The sequence below is a fragment of the Camponotus vicinus genome, unplaced genomic scaffold, assembly GCF_025532165.1.
Source record: "Camponotus vicinus isolate PSW18456_S1 unplaced genomic scaffold, iyCamVici1.0 SCAF_6, whole genome shotgun sequence".
Taxonomy (NCBI): Eukaryota; Metazoa; Arthropoda; class Insecta; order Hymenoptera; family Formicidae; genus Camponotus; species Camponotus vicinus.
In genome coordinates this window covers 3,397,906-3,422,498 of record NW_028141978.1, presented here as the reverse complement: position 1 = coordinate 3,422,498, position 24,593 = coordinate 3,397,906, and the positions used below count along the sequence as shown (strand labels likewise).

Sequence of the window (24,593 nt, the reverse complement as noted above, 5' to 3'; positions counted from 1 at the left end):
CCAATCGAAGTCATGGTTAAATTCCAATTTATGTTTACTGATGACAGAAAGATTACTTGCGTGCACTTTGATATTATTAAAATGTCTCTTAGTTTGAAAAACATGTGACAAAGAGAGAAATTGCTGAAATGTTCTTTATTAAAAAGTTTGACAACACTATTAACTTACAAAAGGACACTGAGAATTTAAACAATATTTATGATAAACTAATAAAGGTCGTTTAGTCTTTCTCAGTTAGTTGGATGGAGAGGTTGACATGATGAAATCTTGACACAGTGATTTCCTTTTCTCTCACAATATAATAGCTAACTAAGGCTCTGTATGTATATGAATTTTTCGCTTATTTTTATTATCAATTTTATGTATGTTAATTACTTCTTATAATACTGTATAAATATTTTAGTTCACTTGATAAGGACCAAAACCTTGGTCGAAACGTCGTGATATATTACCAATCAATAAATTTACCAGTGTGGTCGATCTAACTTACGTCTTTTATATATCCATAAAGTTGATTAGAAGAGTATTGGAATAGACAGACTTCCAAACCACAAGGTTTAGAATGAGTCATGCTATAAAAATAGAAAAAAATAAAAGATACATATTGAGTTATTGTCTATGTGTCACATATAAATGTATAATATTAAAGCATTATTCATATTTATGTGATTAAAAATTATATATGATTATACAATCGAGATAATAATATAAAAAAATTGATTTATCAAATAATAAAGTAATTTTTTTCAGGGGTCTACATTTCAAACTATATGAACTATAATTTTAAATTATAAAGTACTAATTAAATAAATAATAATATAGGAATATGAATATTATATTGAATCGACTAAAAACAATATGAAATATACAGTTACAACGATGCTTATATTTTCTTTTGTATATATTACTTTAACATACTCTGCTAAAAATTGTTCAATATTTCTTCGCAAAATTTTCCGCGAGAAAAATCAATTCTAAATTTGGAGAAAAAATCTATAGCAAGACTAATAAAATCAAATAAGAAATTTAATAATAAGGTATTAATATAATAAGGTATGTATGAATAATTATTAAAAATACAATCATATGATTATGGGTTTGTTAATCGCGATAAGAACAAGAACTGACTTTTTGCTGCTCTGTTGGAATTCTCGCGTTTAATGTTCCCGTTTAATATTGCAGATCTCTCATATACAAGATTTGACAACTGATTGTACGCAAGATTCGGACAAGTTAACAAAATTCTTGTACGCGCTCGAGTATACATTGCACATACAAATTACAGTAATCCATTCCCTTCATGAAGTCGATAAGATGATGTAACAATTAAAAATGATCATTTCTCGTTATTCAATACTCGCATCACGCTTATCTTTTCATGTAAATGTACATACACACACGAAAAGCAATCGAAACATGATCAAAACGCATTCATTCTAATGCATTTCATTTTATCTAACGTAATTAGAAAAAATTTATAATACATGTTTCAAAGATCGTTTAACAACATAATTAACTTAAGCTTGAGCAATTTTTTGCATCCTATATAAAAATATTATTTTTGAGATCCGAGTAGAGTTTTTTTCTCCTCTATGAAGATTAAAATAATTTACAATTTATAATTACAAATTATACTGAAAGAGAAGCTCAAGAACTCAAAGAATTTCATGCTCCGAATGTAACAGAGCATTATATGTCAATTAAATAAAGAAAAAGCGCCAATGATTCTTATTGATGAGAAATGATCGCGCTAATACATATGTAATGCAAATAGAAGAGATTTCGGCAGCCTCTTTATTACGTTATATGCAAAAATAGACTTTACTATCTCTCTTTTGCCGACGAGGAACGACGAAAGGAACCATCCGTAAAGAGATTGCGGTCGTTGAACGTCAAATTCCTCTCTCACATGAGTCCTTGTTTTTTTTTTTAAAGATTGCGTACGCAAAAGTGCGTTTATACACAATAAAATTCCTATTAATATTATTATAATTCCATATCTACGGGGTGAGAGAGATTCACACTCGCAGAAACCTGCTTCTATTTGCTCCGTTAATCACGGAGGGAAGTATCGCTTCGGGAATTATATATTTATCGTGAATCGTTATCTTCGAATGAACGCGTTGTCATATATCCTTCAACAGCGGGTATAATTATTGTCTATATATATGTATATATATATTTGTAATTTCTACAAAAAACGCGCCCTGCATGTTTATAGGTATCACTTATACTTGGTCGCTTAATCGCGATTTTACACGGATGAGGAGTCGCTCGATCGACAATACGAACGATAAAATAATCACGCAACTATTTGTGAAAGTCTTCGTAAAGAGAGTATATGATGTGAGCAGCGTTATTAATATTTTTTCTCTCTTTTTTTGCATAGAATTTACTATGAAATAAATCGCGGAAAGGCCAACGTTTCGCATTCACGTTTTCAATTGTGATTTTACACAACTTTAATAATATTATCGCAACATAAAGAGATGCGCCGAGAAAACGATTTAAACTAATATTGCTCATGTATTTGATTGAAATCTTACGGTTAATATAAGGACGGCATATAAATGGATTAATACACGAGGATATATTACAACTCCAAGTGTGAGTCTGTGCACACTATATGAAATGTAATGTTACTATCCTGTTAATTATCTTAATAATTAACAGTGACACTTACTGTTACCGGCCTCTATCTCGATTAGTTCTAATCTAAATGTGATTGCATTCTTACTTTTAACACTAAAATGTTTTCGAAATAAAATTTAAACGAATTTATAGTAACTGCAGTCTGGACGAAAAGAAGCAAGATTGCTTAGAATGTTATAAAGAAAATAAATATTGCAATGTTTCAAAAATTTTCACATTACGTCGATGATGATAATGTTACGTATAATGTGCATAGACCTTAAAGAGATGTAGAAAGTAAAAGTTACAACGCAAAAAAAATATTAATGTACCTGTACATAATTGGAGTGTGTAAAAACGCAGCATCCCGGTAAGAAACGAATTCGTGTATATTTGTTTCTAACTCGTTTATAATTATAAAATTGCCGGGATAATACAGCTCTTAATGCGTTATATTGCATTTACTGTAAATCAGTCTGGACCAGCGTGGACCAATCTGATTGCTGCAACTTATATATATATATAATATATATGCATCGCAATATTAAATAATTCTCTATATTTTATAAATACATCTATCTAATAAATATTTAATAAAAAATCATGTAAAACCGTGCTCTCTTTATAATAAATAAAATAATACTCGAATTATAAATAACAAAAGCAAGACTCATGTAGGCTATATCAAAAATTGCGACAAATGTATGTCCTTGTGTGTATCATATAGGAGCAGACATAATTATAACGCATATACGACGTTGGCAAAAAAAAATCATAACAATCGAGATTATCCCTTAAAAATTATGTTATCCATACAAATGTTTCGGTACAAATGATGCTATCATACATTGTTATATATCATAGTAGAGACTTATGAAATTGGTGGGTTACGAAATCCGCTAGAGAGAACTGAGATAGCTTATTATAGTCCTAAAGTATTAGATATATTAAGATTTATTGGTATCAGATATTGCATATTACTGTTGGTGTTAACCGTTTAGCTTCCTAGAAAATTTTACACGTTGTATATGATTCTTTAATTCCCCTTCTCCACTTATCTTCCTCCTACCCTTCTATCACCGCGTTATTCTTTCAAAACGAATGGTTCATCTCATAATCAAATTCATAATATCTCAAGCTTATTTGGTCGCAATGACTCATCAACAATATATATCTAACTTCCTAAGAATGGCGATATATTAATTAAACATTTGTTTCTTTCTGCATCTGTTTACAATTATTAATCTGCAGAAGCATCGATTTCTAACGTTTTATCACACATTTCTCATTTTTGAAGGCTCGAGGGGATCTATATATTTTCGATAGTCTTTGCAAATATTTTAAATTCAACCCCGGGAAGCAAAAACACCTCAAACTTCGCAAACAGAACATCTAAAATACTCTCAAAAGCCCGCGAAACGCTAAATTGTACTATTTTCGATTGTGATGACAATGCATCTAGACTCTACCCTACTCTAAGTCAACGTATGATAATACACAAATGACGCGATCGACTTAGTCGCGACGGTTCGCAAGGTTACACCAAGCATAAGATTATTTCTCGGATCGTCAATAAAACGTTATGGACGAAAATATGTCGCGCGTCTCTCATAATGATCTTACCATATTAAACTTTGGAATAATCGCGTACATAGCCAATATTTGATTACCCGGATCGTAAGTAAAAACTACATCTCATTCATAGATTAGGTACTTCTTCATGCTTAACGAAGTAACCGAACGATACGTTTAATCAACGCAGCATTCTTTTTCTTGTTGATTACAGTGTATGCACTATTGTTACAGAAATTGTGATTGATGCAAAATCACATCTATGCCTTCATTGTGCGCGCATGCACATATATATCCCGACTTAATTCAAAATGCTACGTTTTGTACAATTCAATAAATGCCATTCTATACTCGCGAACGGCTTCATCTGACGTTACAACGCGAACAAAGTTCTTGACTGTTTACAATCGTTGTGGAACGGTAAAGTTTATCATTCCGTTCCATCTTTTCTTCTTAATATGCATTAGTATAAAATTCTCGTAAACGTAAAAATCTTATCACCCGTTTAACTCAACGTTCTTCGTATTGCGAATACAAAGGCGTCACTCAACATCAAGCATTGCATACTTGTATTGTACAAGAAAAATGCAAAATGATGCAACTCATCATCATGTTTAAATGCTGTAAAAGATTTCCAAAAACCGATCTTGTCGCCATTTAGAAAATGTTTACCGTTTTCAACAGTAAATGTTTTTCAATAACTAGCGATCTCAAGCTTGAGATAAGCAAAGATCTAACACACTAGTAGGCTCTCTAGTGTGTTAATCGCCTATTTCATATAGCCTCTTGACTGTTGACCGACTGCGAACTGCGTGACGTTTTGCGACTAATCGGTTCTAAGTACGCTGCGGGCGCCCAGCCTTCCATGCCAGTGCCAATCAGTTTGACAAACCACCAGCCAGCACAACCGACTTTGAGAAGCTCCAAAGTATCACCCTCACGCATCGTGACTTCCGATTGACCTACCGCGCAATAATCTGCCAATGCCACATATCTTCCTCCCTATAAATAAGCGTCTTCATTATTGTAAAATATACACAATTACACATATCGAGATCAATTTAAAAATTAAAAATATAAGAAATGCAATGATGATGACCTTATTGTCAGACAGAAGGAAAATGATGAGTGTGCATCGAATTTATAAACTTGTAAAATTGATTAAAAGTATTAAAATCGACAAAAATAAAATTACAGATTTTTTTAAGTCTCTTAATTATTCTCTAAAATTGCTATTTTAGATCTACGACTTATTCTCAGTAAGCTTAAATTCGAGAACGCAAAAAAGAACTTACCGGTGCCGGTCCTGGATTGTCACCAAAAGCGTCTTCCTCATCTGTATTGCTATTTTCTGAACTCCATGCTGCGTCCTCTTCCGTTGATTGTGAGACATCGGTCATATGCGAGATGACGCTGTTACCGTCGACGGATAGTGTTCGCAAAGATCCCGATATACTTTGTGCTTCCCATGAGATTGTTTGTCGCAACGGCCTTTCGGGATAAAAGAAGTAATGAAATATATCGAAAAGATTGAAATACGCGCATCATTCTTTAACAATGATTCTTCACGTACTTATGATTGGATTTTCCAAGAGCCGAATTTTGTTTTCCTTTGAGTTCGGCTAACTGAGACATCAAAACGCCCTTGATTTGACGCACCCAGGATTGTTTAACATCGATACTGGGCGCTTGTATTGTATGTACCTCAGCTCTGCCCTGTAACCATATCTCGAACCGTTTAGCGTCACCTTTCACCGACTCCGTCAAACCAATCTGAGACATCTGCGATATATTACACAAGATCACACATGAATCATAAAACTTAAATTGGAAAAGAGACTTATTCTTATAGATATGAATATTGAAGTATACCTTCAAATATCTTTTAAAATGATACGTGGCCTTGTTGTGAGCTTGAGGCTTGCTATGCTTACAAAATATCAAAGCCTTTTCATATAAAAAGATATGCCGTTGTGACGGTTTCAGTCGTAATAATCGCTCCCGTTTACTGCTACTCCAAACACTAAACGAGCCTTGTAACAACAATTCACCCTGTGCGCTTAGATCGCCCTGTAAGTAAAGAGAGAAAGACAAAAATAATATAGTAAAAGATAAGATGTAATAATTTAGATAGAAATATAGAAAGAAAATCGATGAAGATACTTACTCCAAAACCTGTTATTGCAGTTTGATGCATGCTGTCATTGACGCACTTTAATACGACTAGCATGCAATCAAGCGCCTCTTGTAATTCAGTGCAGCATGAAGGTTCGTCACTATATTTTAATAAATCTTTTAATAATAACTGATATTTGGTAATCCGCTGAACGGGTTTAAGAAGGTAGGCAGCGAGCGGCAGCTTGTGACCAAGTTTTTGCTGACAGGCTGCGAGAAATTGCGGTTCGGCCTGTATCTGTTCACGCAATTTCTCGGATCGCGGAATATTTTGACAATAATAACTATACAATCTAAAGAATATCTCGCGCTAAAAATGTACATTAAATTAGCGTTTTCAAACGAATATGTGATATGTATTCGGAAATATATAATAATAATAATATAAACGCTTACTCTTTGAACAAAGCACAAAGCTACCAACTCAGTATTCGAAATGCAGTTCTCCAGGTCTCTTAGAAATGTTTCACCATGAAAAATATAAATATCTTCTAAATTTCCAAACAATACATCCGCTTTGCCCACCAGTGCAGTTGGTATCAAATGAGCCATCGCTTCGTTCGTCATTTCCATCTTGTAACCTTTAACAATCGAACCAAGTTCGGTAACGTAAATTCGCTCAGTTTCCACAAGTTCTGCCAAGACATGACCGCGTTTTAAACGTAAAGCTTCGATGTCTCGAGGTTCGCTTTCCGGTGACGAGGACTCTCCCTCTATAGGACTCATTTCCATCTTAAATAAAAAAAATTTGTTTAGAAAATTTATTCATTTATATTTACATTAAAGTAGTTAAGACATCATATATCATTTTGAAATTTCTTTCAAAAATATCGCTTAATATATAGCATTACCTTTGGCATGGTGTTGGCTTTTTTGAGAACTCTGCTGGGCTTTACAGTTTGAGGCAGTGATTGCAAGGGTTTAACTGGTTCTGGAGTGACAGTTTGTACTGGTCTGGTTGGTTTGATCAATTGCTGTTTTAGTGCCATTATCCTCTTGTCGCACATCAAGGATACATCTTCTATCCTTTGCAAGACCTACGAGTTATATTTTGGATTAAGATGTGAGTTGACGAAATCAAAATATGTTTCAAAAATACACACTTGCGTAATAAGCGCTTTAGTCTCCGGCATTACGGAATCTTGAAAGATACATCGGGGGTGATGGAATTCCTCCGCGGCTTCGATCAATTGCTGCAGCTCTTGAAGCGCTTGATCCGGCGGCGTAGTGCTGTTTTGCGACGCCAATAATTCTATCCCTCGTGTGCACCAAGTATTGGCCTGATTAATAAAATAAAAAATCAACTTTCTACTAATTGGCGGAAGAAGGATAGAGATAAATTTGAGAGATGCAACGAGTGTACCTTATCTATACGCTCCATAAGCTCCCGGCATTTAGTCAACATATGCAATCGTCTCTCCAGTCTCTGACTGAGGATGGTACAGATTCTTTGTAGCTCCACGCATTTAGGTTCCACAACGTCTGTTGGACACTGATGCCTGCCGGACAATAGTTGTTGACCAGCGGATATCACCTCTTCCGCGCGATCTATGTCTCCCTATAAACATACGCAATTATATTTATGCACAATAACGCGATCAAATAGGTATATAAATGAATGAAGATGCTACAAACAATCATGACATTTTTTGTTCTCATAGTCTTATTAAATCATCTAGAAAGAAAACCTCGTAAAGAAATACACTATTATGCGTGCAATGCAGAGAGAGCGAAAAATCATAATGATAATCATTCGCAAAAATTCACCATGCCATTATCGGATATGAATCAATCTCCACCAATTTTCCGATGACATGTGCGTGCATTTCAATTAAAAGAAGTAAAGAAAAAAGAAAAATAGCATATTAGCTTAAATAGTATAACAATGTATAAAAGAGAATTTTAATTCATATAGCGCCTACAAAAACTTGTCGAAACGTAATGTTTTCTATTTGCCTCCAAGACGATAAATATAAGATTGAGATATGTACATGTAAATGCTAAAATAAAATCTCAAAATTATTGTGTCTTAAAATTGTAAATTCTATCACAGAATATATATATATGTATTTTGTTAAGTGGATTGCTTACCAAGACCCAAATCCACATGGTATGCAACAAATAGGACTATCGACAAAATGAGGAAAGCGGTGCAAAGTAACATTTGTGCATGATGTGCATTATATATGTTATTGCTTGTGATCACATTCAAAAACCAGATTTTATATATATATATATGAACATGATAGAGTTGCATTTATACATATTCTTAATATGATCAATAATAGCACGTTTATTTTATTGCAAAGTTTATATAGTTTCTTGAATAAAATTATACTGATTTAAATAATATATTCTGACACTTTTTTAGTGCAACCCGTACATTCTTAAACTCAAAATTAATAATGTTGTCAAGTTATTTTCACTAATTGATCATATAAAAAAATGATTTTTATACAACGGGTCTATAATTTTACGTTTCAGGAATAATTCTTCTCTGCATAGAATCTATCAATTAATAATTTTCACCTTTGTAATTTTACATGTTATCTGTAAACTACTCCCGATCAACTTTGGCTAGATAATTTATCAGAAAAATAATCGAATACGTTAAGGTACGAATACATAATGTCATATTTTGTCAAATTTATTATTTAAAAGTGCCACATACTCTGCATATTCGTTGAAACGCCGATGTGTCGTGCAGCAATTGTTCCACTCGTGCTTGCGTCTCGCCGACCTCTGTCATTTCTTCCACTGTCTTTAAATGTTGATCTAATGTCGCTTGTAATTCCCGGAAATCTTGCTCGAATTGCCTCAGAGCCAAACAATGTCTCAAACGTGAGCTATGATGTGACCAAAACAAGTCGAAGGTTCGTTCGGTTTCCTCCAACTGAACAAGTAGCCTAAAATTGAATTAAAGCATTAAAAATTAACAAATTTTTTATTTCAATATCTTGCATTAACGAATTGTGAATGATTTTGACCAGAGTATAATAAGATTAATTTTATTATTATACACATTTATATGATCAATTATAGAATTCTTCTTGTGTTACCTTTCTACTGCTGCAACATTTCCCAATCTATCAGCTGTTCCTTTTCCAGTTAGCTGCCGTACGCTATCCAAAAGAGCTTCTCCATGCCTGGCAGCGCTAAGTATCTCTTCTTTTAACTCGTTATATTCAGCTTGTTGCTGTGACAATAGTGTAGTTGTAGCAATAGTATTGTTAGGAAATTCCACTTCAGCCAAACGTCGCGTGAAGGAATCCAACGCGAGGGACACGTCCTGTGTCATTGATGAAAATTTTTCCAGACTCTACATAGAAAGATAAAAAACATTTATTAAAGAATAGAAAAGTTAATGTCATATATTGACTAATATTATTAAATTATATTTTGATGTATTTACAATTCTATTTTGTATCCAAGTATGATGACAATACGGTAAATTGCCGTCGAGCGGCTCAGTGAGTTGATCTTTTTCTATAAACTCGTGAAGTTCAATAATGTTAGCCAAGAATATAACCCTGAATTTGAAATCCTCTCGAAATAACTTATTCGATACTTCTGAAATGGCTTTTTGAAAAAATCCGGCGGGTCGCAACACATATACTACATGCACTAGACCAGGGAAAAATGCCTAAAATAAAAAATATAGAATTTATAATAACAATTATTTTATATATATTAACATACATAATAACTAATTATTATATATACATACATACATACGTACATACATACATACATACATACATACATACATACATACATACATACATACATACATATACATATATATATATATATATATATATATATATATATATATATATATATATATATATATATATAATTAGGTGCAGATTTATAAAATTATAATAGTGACTGTAATTATTACACATGTATTGAATTCACTTACAGAAATTTTCAAAAGCACTGTTTTCACCGAGTTCCACTTATCATTCCTTCGATCAATTATCAAATGAAATCCAAGATCAGCTTCTTGCAACCTAAACATCAATATAATATATAATTTAATACAAAAAAAAATATATATATATATACATATATATTATATTGCATAAAAAGAGATATATTAAGTGATAATTATATTGCGATTACTTATATACTTACGTTGGCACAGAAGTAAGATATAACATAAGACGTTGATAGTCCAAGTCTGTCAAATTATGAAAATTGCCATTATCTGGAAATATAATTATAGGACATCCTTCTTGCGTTTTTCCTCCTACAAAAAATGTATAAAGAAAACAATTTAAAGATTTATATTTTATTAAAAATGAATCCAAATATAACTTGTAAGATTAAATATTTACCTGCAATAATAGCATATTGTGCCTGGAGAAGATCTGCAACGTCTCGAACTGCCAGGTCTCCATTTTCTATCTCCCCTGTCATACTCTCTACATCTTCTGTAATGCAAAATATTATTTTTTATCATTATATATACATCAATATTTCTTAAAATAATTTTTGTTTACAATATATTGCTTAAAAAAATTATAACATAACTTAATATTAAAATTAAATCAATAATATATATTTTAATATTAAAATAGACACTTGCACAATTAGACATTAATCAAGAATCTCTATTTATTGTTATCATTATTCTATTTAAATGTTTACACAACACAATACATACAGACATTATATGCATATATACATACGATTATAATATATTAAAAAAATTCTTTGGTATACTTTTAATTTAATTAATATACATACAATTTTATTTATCATATATTTCATTTTTGGAGATTAAAATACTAAAGATTGCACTGCTTGAATTATTTAGAAAAATAATAATTAAGATATATATATCACAATATTATTTAATTTAAAAATTTTAATGATCTAACGATTTTATTTGACAACCTCTTATGCAATGTTTGCTGTGAACATACAGTTCAAGTTTCACTGGTGTACTAAATGCAAGTACCTGATCAGAGGTTGCACTCACATGACCTTGCTGATGCCACCGACTGAAACAGTTCCCTGCAGTACCCACAATATTGCTGATATAACTGTAAATCAAGAGGCTCTCAAACGGGAAAATATGATTTTAATTAATACCAAGAATCTTGTACGACAAGATTGTTAATTACTAATGGTTGATATATTCTAAAAAGCTTCCAATCTCTTACAATTTAACATATTTCTCTCTCATGCTTGTTACATTAGAAACAAAATTTTTTATAGATATTATTATAGAAAACATAAGAGAGAGAAAGATAAATTCATCATATATTATTTTTTAGTATTAGTATTTTTGAACAAAATAATTGATTTATATAACATTTATATTTAGTGAAATTTTGTATAAGTTATTCCCAACATTCAATTTAAAATTTTATCTATAATAATAGACTTCTCCGATGTGAAATTTATTTTATTTTTTTATAAGAATAAGGATTAAACGCATATATACTCTCTCTCTTATTTACATATACATGCTACAAATAAAAGATATATAATATTTATGCATTACAATCATATATATAAAGCGTTTGTATTGAGAAGCACTGTTGCTGCTACTATAGTTACTTGTGATTTCCATGTCTGGAATTCAAGGAAGATAAGAAATATTGAAATTCTTTGGTTTTCGACATCAAGTTATTGAATATTCTGCTTGAAAAAAGTACGGGATGTAAAAAAATATGTAGTTTTTTTGTGTACATGCCTTATTATATTAAAAAAATATTTTTTTATTATATAAAACAGCTAATCAACAGCCGTAGAATTTCTACGTTCCATTTTTAAATTTTTAAAATTAATTTTGGAAGAATATAACAAAATATTTTGTAATTTCAGTTGCAAAATTTTTCTTTTTATTTTATAAATATATATGTAATTTAATACATTTTCCCACTGTTACTGTGAATCTTTTACAAGTTTTAATAAAAAAAAAAAAAGAGTAAGAGTTAAAATGTAAAGAAATAAAATTTCCAGAGAATTTGTTATTTAAAATAAAATCAAAATTATTTCTTCGATAAATATAATTTGTACAATATTAATTTTCTCTCGTTACTTTTACAAGAATCTATGTCTATTTGGCTAAATACTTTTTATTAATTAATATAAGAAATTAAATTTATAAATTTACTTTGTGCAATTATTATTATATCGAAACTTTAAAGGCATTATAATTTTACTCAATTCACTGTGTAATTGAGCAACATAAGATATACTTCAACAAGCGTATATCTACTAATCTAAGATTTTATATAATAATTTTGTTTCTTTCTGTATTTTTGGAAATTATCGTGTATATATTATTCTTATACAGATTTATAAAATATTCTTATTGAGATTTATCCGAATAATAACAAGTATCTAACGTGTGTGCAATATATTACTGTACTCTCTCTCGGTTAAGGCGCGAGATGTTGGAAAAAATTACTGAAGAATTAGAGCCTTACAGCATAGGCGCATATATCACATTCACACATATACATACATATATACGTACAATTTGCTATCATATAATATATATATCTATTATATTTTCTCACATGCAATCTTCTAGTTTATACCGCGTTCGTTTTCGACAATGTGATAGCGGGACTGTTAACTACCAACCCGCGCGTAGTAACTTGATAACTCACGCCGTCCTGTAATTTACTGATAGGCGTTAGCACATAGGTCTCGTTCTGCCCTAAATCATGAGTTATCACAAGCGGCAATAACGTGCCACTTTCCGTCTGTAACTCTGGTTTGGACGACTTTTGCTGACCCGTGTCATCTTTCGCATTGGGTTCCGTCTGACAGTGACTTTGGGTGGTTTGATTTCTCACAATAAACTCCAACTTGGCGAACTTCACCTGCGGGAACTGCACCTTCATGAATCGCCGAAACGTCGAGTAGCCCATGCTCTTAACATCAGGTGATATTTTTTTGCAATATTGCGTGTATAGATCGTGCACCGTTTTTCGCGTGATGTCCGGCGACAGATGCAGCGGCGCGTTCTTAGCGAGTTTGGTTTTTTGCTTGGCCTCCTGCACCTCAACAAAGTTCTTCAGAAATTCCGTCGCAATCTTATATATATCCAGCGAGAATGTGTTGTGCGGGATCTTGCCGTGATTGCCGTGTACGCGTGGCGTTACGCCGTGTGTCATTAGATGCTTTCGGATTCGTTTGATCTGATAATGCGTGCAATTCTCCAGGTATAAAAATGCATCTAAACACACTCTTCGACCCTGATAAACGTACTGTGCGCGTAATCTACGACGTTCTGTATGTCGGGCAGTTTGATAAGGATCCGTTAAGCATGCCATAGTTACGCCCATTAAATACATGTCATGCTCAGCCTTGGTCAACTCTGCGATATTCAGTCTATGCCGATAAACCACCTCAGGATTTAAATCCTTGAAGCACTGATCGTCGACACACTCGCAGCCTCTCTTGAAGCGTTCCAATACCTGTGCTGGACTATCCTCTAATTTTGTGGGATCATAACTCGACTGACCTACATTTCGAGCTTTTTTCGATTTGACTCTTGCGACAGGTCTTTTTGACTTGACATTGGACACATTCTTGCGTTCTTCATGTTTCTGTAATAAAAACAATCCAATGAATTGTTAAAATCATAGAAAATTATTTAATGTAATATAAAGTGTACATTTGCATTTTCACAGATACATAAATAAATATATAAAAGTTGTATAGAGATTGTTAAAGCTAAAATATAGTTAAAAAGTTGTATAGAATTGTAAAAGATATATTGTTGATATCAATAATAAATCATTAAAATCAATAAAATATCAATATCATATATAAATATCTCGTATAATTTTTATTAAAAAAAATAATAATTAAAAATAAAATATTTGTAAAAATGTGAATACACATATATACAACATATACATAATGTAAAATTTGTAAGAAATACATGACAGAGTTTTACCTTTTTTTCCGCATTTGTTGCTTCTGACTCCTTTGTTACTTTATTTTTATCAGCAATAACAGTTTGCGTATTAGATATTGCTAATACTTTCATTTCGCATTTTTCTTCTAATATTGACTCCATGTTGTGTCTCGATTCATACAGCACATAGCTTTTCTGTCACCCTGTCAGAACAAGATATAGTTCTTATAATATCTCAAAATATAATTATCTTACAATAATTATTCAACACACAGTTACAATAGCAATAAATTTTAAAAATTAAGTAGATTCAAAAGATGCGGGTGTAAAATTTAAACGTATCTTTAAGGAAGATGCACTTTTCTTTTTTTTTAAGTCCAGTTCTCTTTCAATTGTGCCGCGTTTTACTTGCACTTTCTGCACTTTGCTTTTTCTTTTCTCTCTCCAAGAACCAAGGACATACATTCGCTTCTTTTGAATGAAGAAAGCGTGTAAATAAACGCAGCTATTGGTAGCAAACATATGTTTACTCCTTTACTTTTACATCTGCTTCTTTCGTATCCAGGACGAGAAGTAAGTGCAACATTCGACAGGCAGGAGAAGAGGAGGAAAGAGAAACATCGTACAGAAAGTGCAGCCGAGAGGAATCCGAGGACCTAAGGTCGAAAATCGCTGATCGCGCCTCTCGGTCACCAACTTTCGTCTCTAAGACCCATAGTGTTAACGATCCTACTCACCGTTGTTTGATTGACTAACGCCAGCTTCCCAGCCGAGGCTAGTCGCCTCGTGGTTCGACGGACGTCACGTCGACAAGACGACACCCTCGTAGGCCCGATCTTGCCGCTGGTCGCAATAAATCGCACTCTATTCACCAGCCAATACTCCCGACGATATGGCGAACGACTAGTTCGTGTTATTGTATGTAGAGGGGCTGCCAAACTCTCCCAGGGACGTAGCGCAAAAGGGCGCCCTGCCTTTCCGAAGAGGACACGGCTCTCTTCGGATTTGTCTCGATAAATATGTCTAGTTATGTCTATTTGCATTTAGAAATTTCGTGAATCGTATAATAAAATCTTCTGTTTTTTATGTTTCATATAAAGGCGCCGAAGAATTTTATCCATGACAGTTAAATGACAGATGTCACGTGTCAAAATAGAAAATTTAATCCATATAATCAACGATTCAATCATATATGAAAATTAATTTTTAATTTTTTATCTTATCAATAGTTTTGTATTTATATAAGAAAATTTAATACAGACGAATAAAATCCATGCATATTTTATTTACTCGATAAACGCGAGGGGGCGAGAAATTACGATTTATCATTAATTGTAAAATTTTAAATTTTAGAGGGATGTACACGAGAAAATTAATAAAACAAAAGATACATTAATATTGCATATAAAATACGTATGTAACATCGATATTCGTTCAACGAGAATTATTAATGCAAAATACACGATTTACTCGTCGAAAAAAAAATTCGACAACTTCGGCGTATCGAGAAAAAAAAAGAACTTCCCGATTCTCCCTCTCCGCTCGCGTCCGATGCGGATTATTGATTGATGGGAAGGGCGCGGATACAGCCCTGGCGCTCTCCCCCCCCGAGGTGAACGAGGAGCGAGCGAGGGGAGAGACCTCGTACAAGTACAAAGCACACACGTCGATGCCGCGACGACGAATACGCTCCAAATAACACAACATCGCGCACCGCACGCGAGGAGCGCCGATGGTGGAGGCGTTTAAGTCAACCGGAGAGAGATTAAAATCTCGTGTAATTTTTTAATTAGACGATTTAGACAGAGAATCCCCTATCTAAAGTTCCGCGCGTATCAGATCGGGGGTGGAGAAATTTCGCGTCGAAATAAACGCGATTAATGCTGAGGGAAGCAAACCTCAAGGCCGCTCTATAGACGGCTTGATCGTAAATCTCTTTATTCGTTAAGATCATAAAAATGTAGCGGGAACGAATCCGTGGCTCCGTTATACCGTAACTTATCGCAAACGTCGTATAAAACGCGTAATGTTCTGCACTCGCGATTGTTTCTTTTACGTCACGAGACACAGTTCGCCTTAAATTAAAACGGCGAATGTGTGTGTGCGGACGTTTTTTACTTTCAAATACGTACTTGTACTTTTTAAATTAGAATAGCTAAAGCTGTTTTTCTAAGACGATATTCCGACGACGCAGTCATTATGTTTAACATCGAAAATATTTGTGTTCCTGAACAATTATAATCAATATTGCAATATAAACATAATACATACTTTTCTCTCTTCATTACCACATATTCTATTAACTATGAAAAATAATCTACAAGCTAGAAAAGAAATAATAAATGATCAATGTGCTAAAGGCGATATTTCGATAATAAAAAAAAATTAAAATTTATTTAATAAGTTTAAAATGTAAATGATATTCAGTTGCGATAGACGCGTAGAAAAAAATAATAAAAAATGATCAATGTGCTAAAGACGATAATTAAAAGAAATATTAAAAATTTTAAAAATATTAAAAATTATTTAATAAGTTTAAAATGTAAACGATATTTAGATGCGATAGAGTATTATGTTAAAAAAACAACAACAATGTGAAAATTGTATGTATGATGAATGCAAGTCAAACCTGTGCACTTGGTGGAGCAGTGTTGATGGCAGGGACAATTGCAGCTATGCAGCGACTTTCGACGGAGAATCATCTTGGTTTGCCTGCCGCCTCGGTTGGTCCGACACTTATCGTATTATCACGGAACGTTGCAACTTGTTATAATAGAACGCTGTACAATCAACACACAAATAGGCTCGTCGCTCAGGCTACAGCTCACTCCACAAGCCGACTTAAATCATTGTCCATCTCGTCGGTTTAAACTTTCCTCCTTGTGTCTTTAACGCGTTACACGCCACATTGTAACACAAACAAGTTAAATTGTAAGAGTATTTGCTTTATTTTCAAGAAATTATCTGATGGAATATCCAATTTTCCTTCAATGTAATTAGTTAATTTAGTTCTTGCCCTGGATTTCAAATAATTTGCCAAGAGCTATGAATTAATAATAATTTTGCAATCCTACTTCAACTTGATTTTGACAATTATTCGATAGAAATTATATTAAACCATTATATAAAAAAAAGTACATAGAAATAATATAAAAGTTATATAGAAATAATATAAAAATAAAATTTTAAAAAAATATTAAAAATTATTTAATAAAAAACATAATTATATAATTAAAATTTACACCTTATATTTCAATTTATCGTAAAAACTGCATTTCAAGTTCTCGAAAAGTTGTTTGAACTATTCTGTACATTATTGTAACGTTATGCAATGAAAATTGGTACATGATATTGCAAGTAACTAACGATCGATGCGACGAACAAAATTTGCTAGTAACAAAAGTTCGTTCGTGGAATTATGGCCGCGTCGTAATTAAACGTTGCACGATAATATCGGTTATTCCGACCGATGCAAGCTATGCAAGTGGATTGAGAACTTCTTTCAAGAGACATTTTCAATTCTGGCCGAACGCAAAAATTCTTCTTGGAAATGTAAACTCTCTCGAATTAAACGCGTTCTTTGTTTTCGAGATAAAGTCTCGAGCTTCACCTTGTATACCGGTAACAATAATTAGTTTGCTATATCGTCAATTAGCATTGCGACACACGTTTTTTATCTTCTATTTAAATGTGTCATTATGACAATTCATTGTCAGCAATGTCCTCGAAATGTATTATTCGAACGTTAGCGTATGATACATGAAAAAAAATGCGCGATTAATATTTAATGTTTTATCCTCTAAAAGGATAAAAAATATTATAAAATAATATTTTTCTTCCAATAAATAAATACTTTCAGAATAAATATTTCACAGAATAAAGACGTTTGCGCGTGATTACTTAATAGAATAATACTAAACTTAAAAATGTGCAAAGAAGATTTAAATTTTATATACTCTCTTTTAATGAGATTTTAATAAGATAAAAAATATTTCTTTAAAATGTTGATTTAATAGATATAGACACAATATATTATATCGATTATAATTTGTATACTGAGAAAAAAATTAAATAAACGACTAAAAATATTTTCAACTAAATATATTATTTTTTACTTGAATTATTTAAGTATTTAAATTAACGACATATTAAATCTAACATGACATCTATTTACTTTAAATACTTAAATATCTCAATTAAAAAAAAATTAGTTGACAATATTTAGTCAAGTTTGCAATATTTTTTTTCAATGTAGAATCGCTATTTCTTCAAATTTTATATGTAAGTCTAATTATACACATATAATATATTATAATTGTATAATATATTATAATTGTATAATATATTATATAATTATATACTTATATATAATATATAATTATATATCTTATCATATGTGCTATTATTTGGCGATATTAATATCTCGTTGGCGTAGCATATTCGAAATTTCTGGCGCCGATGAGACAATAGGGCACTTTATCGCCGCTCTCTATTTACAGTCAATTACGTCTCTATCTCGACAACACAAGACGGACTCACGTCGCTTCACGCTCGAGGATATATCAGTCACGTTGCACACGGTTGCACGCGGTTGCTATATGCGCTGTAGGAGAGCTTTATCAAAGTTGCACGAGGGTTCTTTTTGATCGATACCAATGTACTCGCGTCCAGCAACCCTTTCGCGAAGGGACGCCTACGCATCAATACCCCTTTGTTGTTTGAAGAGCAGTTATATCAAATAACTTTAGACTAATAATTAAATAATATTATTGAATTAATTAGACAAATCTATTTAATCATTGAATTAATTAATGACAAATCAATTTAATGAACATTCGTAAGAAAAAATAAAAAAATCAAGATACTTAAAAAACACTAATTGTATTATTATTTTTGGGGATTTATTACAGAAGAACGATCGGTTTTTCAGATAGAGACTCGAAATGTAGAATATTACAAACATACGTCGCGTTTACCGCGATATTTCCGGCCATCCCTTTGTCCTGCTCGTGATATTTCGCTCTTATCACACCCATGAGACTTTGCCGGTTAACTTTTATCACGCTTGAGAGATTTGACGGTCGATTTACTTCACGAGAATTATTAGTCCGCTGAATAATTCGCCACGGCCTGTAATAATCACGCAAATTTAGCACAACCGTTCATTTGCACGATATACATACCACTCGCGTCACGCGGGACATTTTGCTCTCATATATATGTATATATATATATATATTGGGTTGGTCTTTGTGTTCCTGTCTCATGTTCCATATATATATGCATATATATGCATATACTTGATAAGCCGTCGTCCTATCAACCGTACAAAACGATGTTTGGTAGTCAATACCTAGAAACGAGTTTACCAACAATGGTATAGTTCGTTTCATAATTGACGAATTGATAAAGTTATCACGTAGATATGCATGTTTAAAAAATTTCGATAAGAAATATAATGAATAAATATCTGCTTGAGATTTTATGTAGCTAATCTAAATTGTAATTTTTTAATTATAATTATTATAATTTCAATTATAATTTTTTATTTATAATTTTCCTTTAAATCTCAGTATATTATTAGCTGAAAAATATACAAATTTATCCTTCTAATCCTTTGATACCGGTTACATTATACGTATTATTCAACATAAAAATCGAAATCTAGTATTATACATACAATTATATTTCTATATGCATGATTTTTTAATAAATTAATTAATAACTTATTACATACGTATTACATACATGATATAAAATTAAAATCTCGAAAATTTTTTAATAGTATTCTTTCTCTAAAACCTGTACCGCAGAGTGTTAATCCGAAAACTGTTACAATTCCATATATTACCCGATGGTTTCTTTCCCCAGATTATTATATAAAAAAAATTCGCAAATATAATACGGCAAATGTATGACGTGAGAATGATTCTTTCGCGTATGATTTCCATTGATTACGATCTTTTCTTGTACCTAATACCAATTACGTTTCGCAGGTTTGCTTCCGTGACACCTTCCCACGAAATCCCGCGTGCTGTCAGATTACACCACACGCTCCCATTAAATCCGATACGGTCACACATGCCACGCACCCGCCGCCTCCCGAGAGAATTTTTTTTCCGCGTGCAAAATCCGCGCCGCGAACTTACTATAGTAAATCGCAACAATGCCCGCGATCCACTTGACTCGCACTTGACGATACCCGCGCGTCTATTTTCGTCGACTATAACCTCGGGCTTCTAAGCCAATAACTCCATCGTCGCGCGGATATTATCATCGTATATATACGCACACGTACACATGCACCGTTCGTTTGCGGATGGAACCAGCGGAATTAAGAGAGCGGAAGCACCGCGTTCGCGCGCGCTTTTCGAGGGCGAAAATTTTCGACGGCGACGCGCGGACGAAGAGAAGACGCACACACCCGTTGACGCTCCGCGTGTGATCGATAGAATCGCACAACACGCCGCAGCCGCCGCAGGAGTCGCCGGCGACCCCCCTCCCGTCCTCGATGCACCCACGCCGTGCGTTTCACGCGAGAAGAAACGGTGTCTACGGTTAGTCTACGATTGGTCGTATCTCTTCCAGGCGTATTCGCTTGAGACGATTCCTGCGAGTCGGAGAAACGTACGAAACGAGAAGAACTACGCACGACGTTGTCGTCGCGACTCGCCGGCGATGCGTCGCGACGGAGCTGCTGGCGGGCGGCGTCGTTGCAGGGACGAATTGGATCCTCCTCGGATCCTGGGGATGATTGATTCACGAGGGGGATGATGAAAAAAACTGAGAAAAATTTTGTTTCATTCATTAGGGTTGTCATCGATATCACGATGTCATCTCACGTCGTTAAATTTGATATTGATAATTTTGTATCGTTTCCTGACGTGCCGAGAGTTAAAAGCCATTCTAGCTACGATCCTGAGAGGCGGTGGAGGGTCAGGAGGCAGAGGGTAAGGGAGAGCCACCAATGGCGAGCGAGCCGAGTCGACGGGGAGGGGACGAGCGCACGTGACTAGCGGCGTGTCGCGCTGTCAAAATCGGACAGTCTTATCCTTGCGAATTATTATTATTCCCGATGGTTTCTTTCCGTTGAAATTTGAATGTAGATAAATAAATTTTGTATAATAAATTCTTTATATTGAAATAGTGCGTAACAAGAAATTGTTACGCGATACAAACAAATTAATTCCAGCATGTATAATAGGCAATGAATAAAGGAGAATATAGCTTCGCGTGGCAACCATAAACTCGTTCATGTCACGAAACATACATTAAACTACAAATTTAATTATATATGAGCCTATTCAAATTGATCAGTTCTACTTTTCGCAAATTTCTTGAATATCAGAACATATGATTAGTGCTTTATGTGTGTAGTATTAAAATTAAGAAATTTATGAAAAGTGAAATTGAGATTACTTTGACTTTTCAAAAGTTCATAGAATACTTTATTAGACTTTCTCTCTCAAATTATAGTATTAACATTTATATAATATAAAAATTTATAGATTGATTTATAGATGAATTAAAAAAATATATATGTATAAAATATAAATAATAAATAATAAAATACATATATATATATATATATATGTACTGAATAAAATTATTTATAAAATATATCTCTAAAATAGAAAGCAAAGAATAATCGACGCGTCCTAGAAATAAAATATGTATTAGATACATTCAAATGAGGAAAGAGCGCTCTAAATAAAATAGAGTCCACGTATATAACAGTCAGTTCATTAAACGTGCACAAATTGGAAATCTAAATAAACTTGATGAAAGAATCAAGAAACGTGCGTCGATTGACGTCATCATCAAATAAGATGCTGTCCTGCAAGTAATTACAAAGCGAATGCAGAATGTGGAAGCGTTTACGGTAGAGAGTATTTTACGGGATGACGTTACTCAATTATTCACTCCATCAGGTGAGAAATTGATTTATCGTCATCGTCAAACGGCTGCTATAATTCGCACGCCAGAGAAAAAAATTGACAAACGACGCTTTATAATTTGATTAAGACTTGACTACTGATCACTATCATTTTTCGAGGACGCGAAGATTAGCTTCAATGAGAATTTCAATATTTTATGGAAGAAAACTTGAGTGAGATGTCGATGAAACATTACGGATTAATGGATCATTGAATAGAATATATCGTTGATTTAATTGGTGATGATATGGGAACAAAAGAACCGTGAGTTCGATTGTTTACGAATCAATAATGACTATGCATGTGAATTCCGCCGATCCATTATATGTCAGTCGTATCTCGATTGAAGATAAAAAGCAGAAAAAATGTAGGAATCACTCGAACCAGCGGAGAGATTGACGAGTGAACGAAAATTAATCATTCACCTTAAACGAATAACGTGCGTTATTTTCCTCTTACGTCACAATTATTTATATAAAATGTCAAAAAAATTTGCAAATAAAAATAAATGATATATATGTGTATGTATATGTAAGAAGAGAGGAAAAATTTTGATTTATATATATTATTAAACATATTTATTGTGTGCGTTTATTAAATTGAAATTTTTTCAAAACAATTAATTTTAATACATGGTTTTTTATATCAAGAAGTATCAATGTTTTCGAAATTATTTTGTTTTTTCTAAAGCACATTTTTTATCTCTTGCGTTCTGTTTCGGTCGTGAAACTCTGGAGCAATAATACATAAAAATCGATAAACGTCACACACGATTTGGGAAATAAAATACGAAGACCTGGTCGAGCGATCATCCGAATAAATATATATCGAGTTTCTAATCAATCGAAAACACCTCTACGTATCGTATACACAATAAGTAAATAATAAAGCACCTCAGCTGGGCAATGTATTGCCGGTCTTAGAGCGGAATTAAATCGAAATCCACGCATACACTTCTACTCACGTCAATGGAAGAGGAAAATGTATAGGAGTAACTTATACTCCGCGCAGGATACGCTTTGCAGGAAATGACGTAAATTCAAACTGCGCATTTAGACTGTGCAGATCTCGAAACTCTTGGAATCTCTTTCGATGCGCCTGGCAGTGCATTACTAATCGAGTGTAACCGAGTAAAGCGCGTCTCTCGGAACCGGTCGCGGTAACCTCGCGCTTCCGGACTGACAAATTAATCCGGGCATAAATTCTCCTCCTCCGTAGCACGGATATAAAATTCTCGAAACCCCCCTCCCACGCCCCGGACGATCGAATCGAACAAACTTACCCGCCTCGAGCAGCTCCAGGTCCAGGTTACCGCTACGACTGCGGCTGATGCTGCTGCTGCAGGCGTTGTAGCTGCTGGAACGGTGAGCCCCGGTCTCCTCCATCGCCCGCGAGGCGCTACGCTTGAACTGCTCCAGGAAGCTGTCGATCTGGTTCTCGATGCTGGTGGGCGAGCTGGCCATCTTTCCGGCGCGCGTTAAACAATCGGTCGCGCGACGATAACACGCGCGATCCCGACGCACGTGCGAGATCGATTTTACCGGACTGATACGCGTATGCGACACCGGCCCGGACGACGTCGGCGAGAGAGGGAAAGAGAGAAAGAGAGAGAAAGAGAGAGAGAGGGAGAGACGAGGATAGTAAGAGATAAGTAGACAGATAAACGGATAGAACCGCGCGGTTAGGATGACAGGACTACATCGTAGAGCGTCCCCGGTCCGGTCCAACGCACTCGATCGGTCCCGGACACACGTTACGTCAATTGCTCCCCGGGGACGGGTTAACCGCGCGACCGCTGCCCGGCCCCTGACGCACCTCGTCTCGCAGTAAGCCGCATGTCTCTCCGTCGCCTTCCGCTATCGCCGCGTTTACGGGAGACGCGAGACGCGTAGCTCGGGAAACGCCAAAACTGAAATGACATACCGCGCGCGCGCTGCCGCAGCGTTTTCGCGGCAGGTGTCGCATAAGCTGCGCCGCTCGACCGGCGCGGTGTCACCTGACCCCTCCCCACCCCCTTCCCTCCCGCCGCCTCGTCTCTCGGTATGAGCGAAAGGTATGAGAGCGAGGGGGGGGGGGGGAAGGGTCAGACCGCAGGGCGTTGATCAGCTCGGTAATAATACTTATCGTTTATTGCCGGGGTTGAAAGATATAGGAAGATTGCAGGTTTCTGAAATAATGGGGAAAACAGATTGAAAATTCAATAAAGGAGCGATATATTCCGATTCTTTCTCAATTTACATATGTGTATATATTTCACGCGTGTACCTTGGAACAGATTTTTGCGCCGGATTCATGAGAGAAATCGAGGGAGGAATTTTTTTTTTTAAAATAAGTTTCAAAAATAAATTTTGCTATGTTGATATGATGCTCGACATACGATGCTT

General features: G+C 34.2%; 1 protein-coding gene across 8 annotated transcripts; it reads right to left on the bottom strand.

Moving 5' to 3' along the window:
• Positions 1-1,138: 1,138 nt before the first annotated feature.
• Positions 1,139-24,122, bottom strand: LOC145973688 (guanine nucleotide exchange factor DBS). Of its 8 annotated transcripts, none has more exons than XM_083103234.1 (17): positions 23,492-23,553; positions 16,902-17,158; positions 10,722-10,817; positions 10,519-10,633; positions 10,304-10,394; positions 9,791-10,021; positions 9,438-9,697; positions 9,050-9,284; positions 7,742-7,936; positions 7,482-7,658; positions 7,230-7,415; positions 6,775-7,110; positions 6,371-6,688; positions 6,076-6,273; positions 5,777-5,985; positions 5,499-5,694; positions 1,139-5,205 (listed from the first exon to the last, which is right to left on the bottom strand). In XM_083103234.1, the coding sequence occupies exons 2-17, from the start codon at positions 16,972-16,974 to the stop codon at positions 4,978-4,980; spliced, it is 3,144 nt and encodes a 1,047-aa protein (XP_082959360.1). In that variant the 5' UTR covers positions 16,975-17,158; positions 23,492-23,553; the 3' UTR covers positions 1,139-4,977. The 8 variants fall into 8 exon arrangements, with proteins under 8 accessions (XP_082959360.1, XP_082959356.1, XP_082959357.1 ...); XM_083103230.1 differs by lacking the exon at positions 23,492-23,553 and adding an exon at positions 20,246-21,156 and having other exon boundaries at positions 16,902-17,289; XM_083103231.1 differs by lacking the exon at positions 23,492-23,553 and adding an exon at positions 20,246-21,156 and having other exon boundaries at positions 16,902-17,257.
• Between the last annotated feature and the right edge of the window lie 471 nt (positions 24,123-24,593).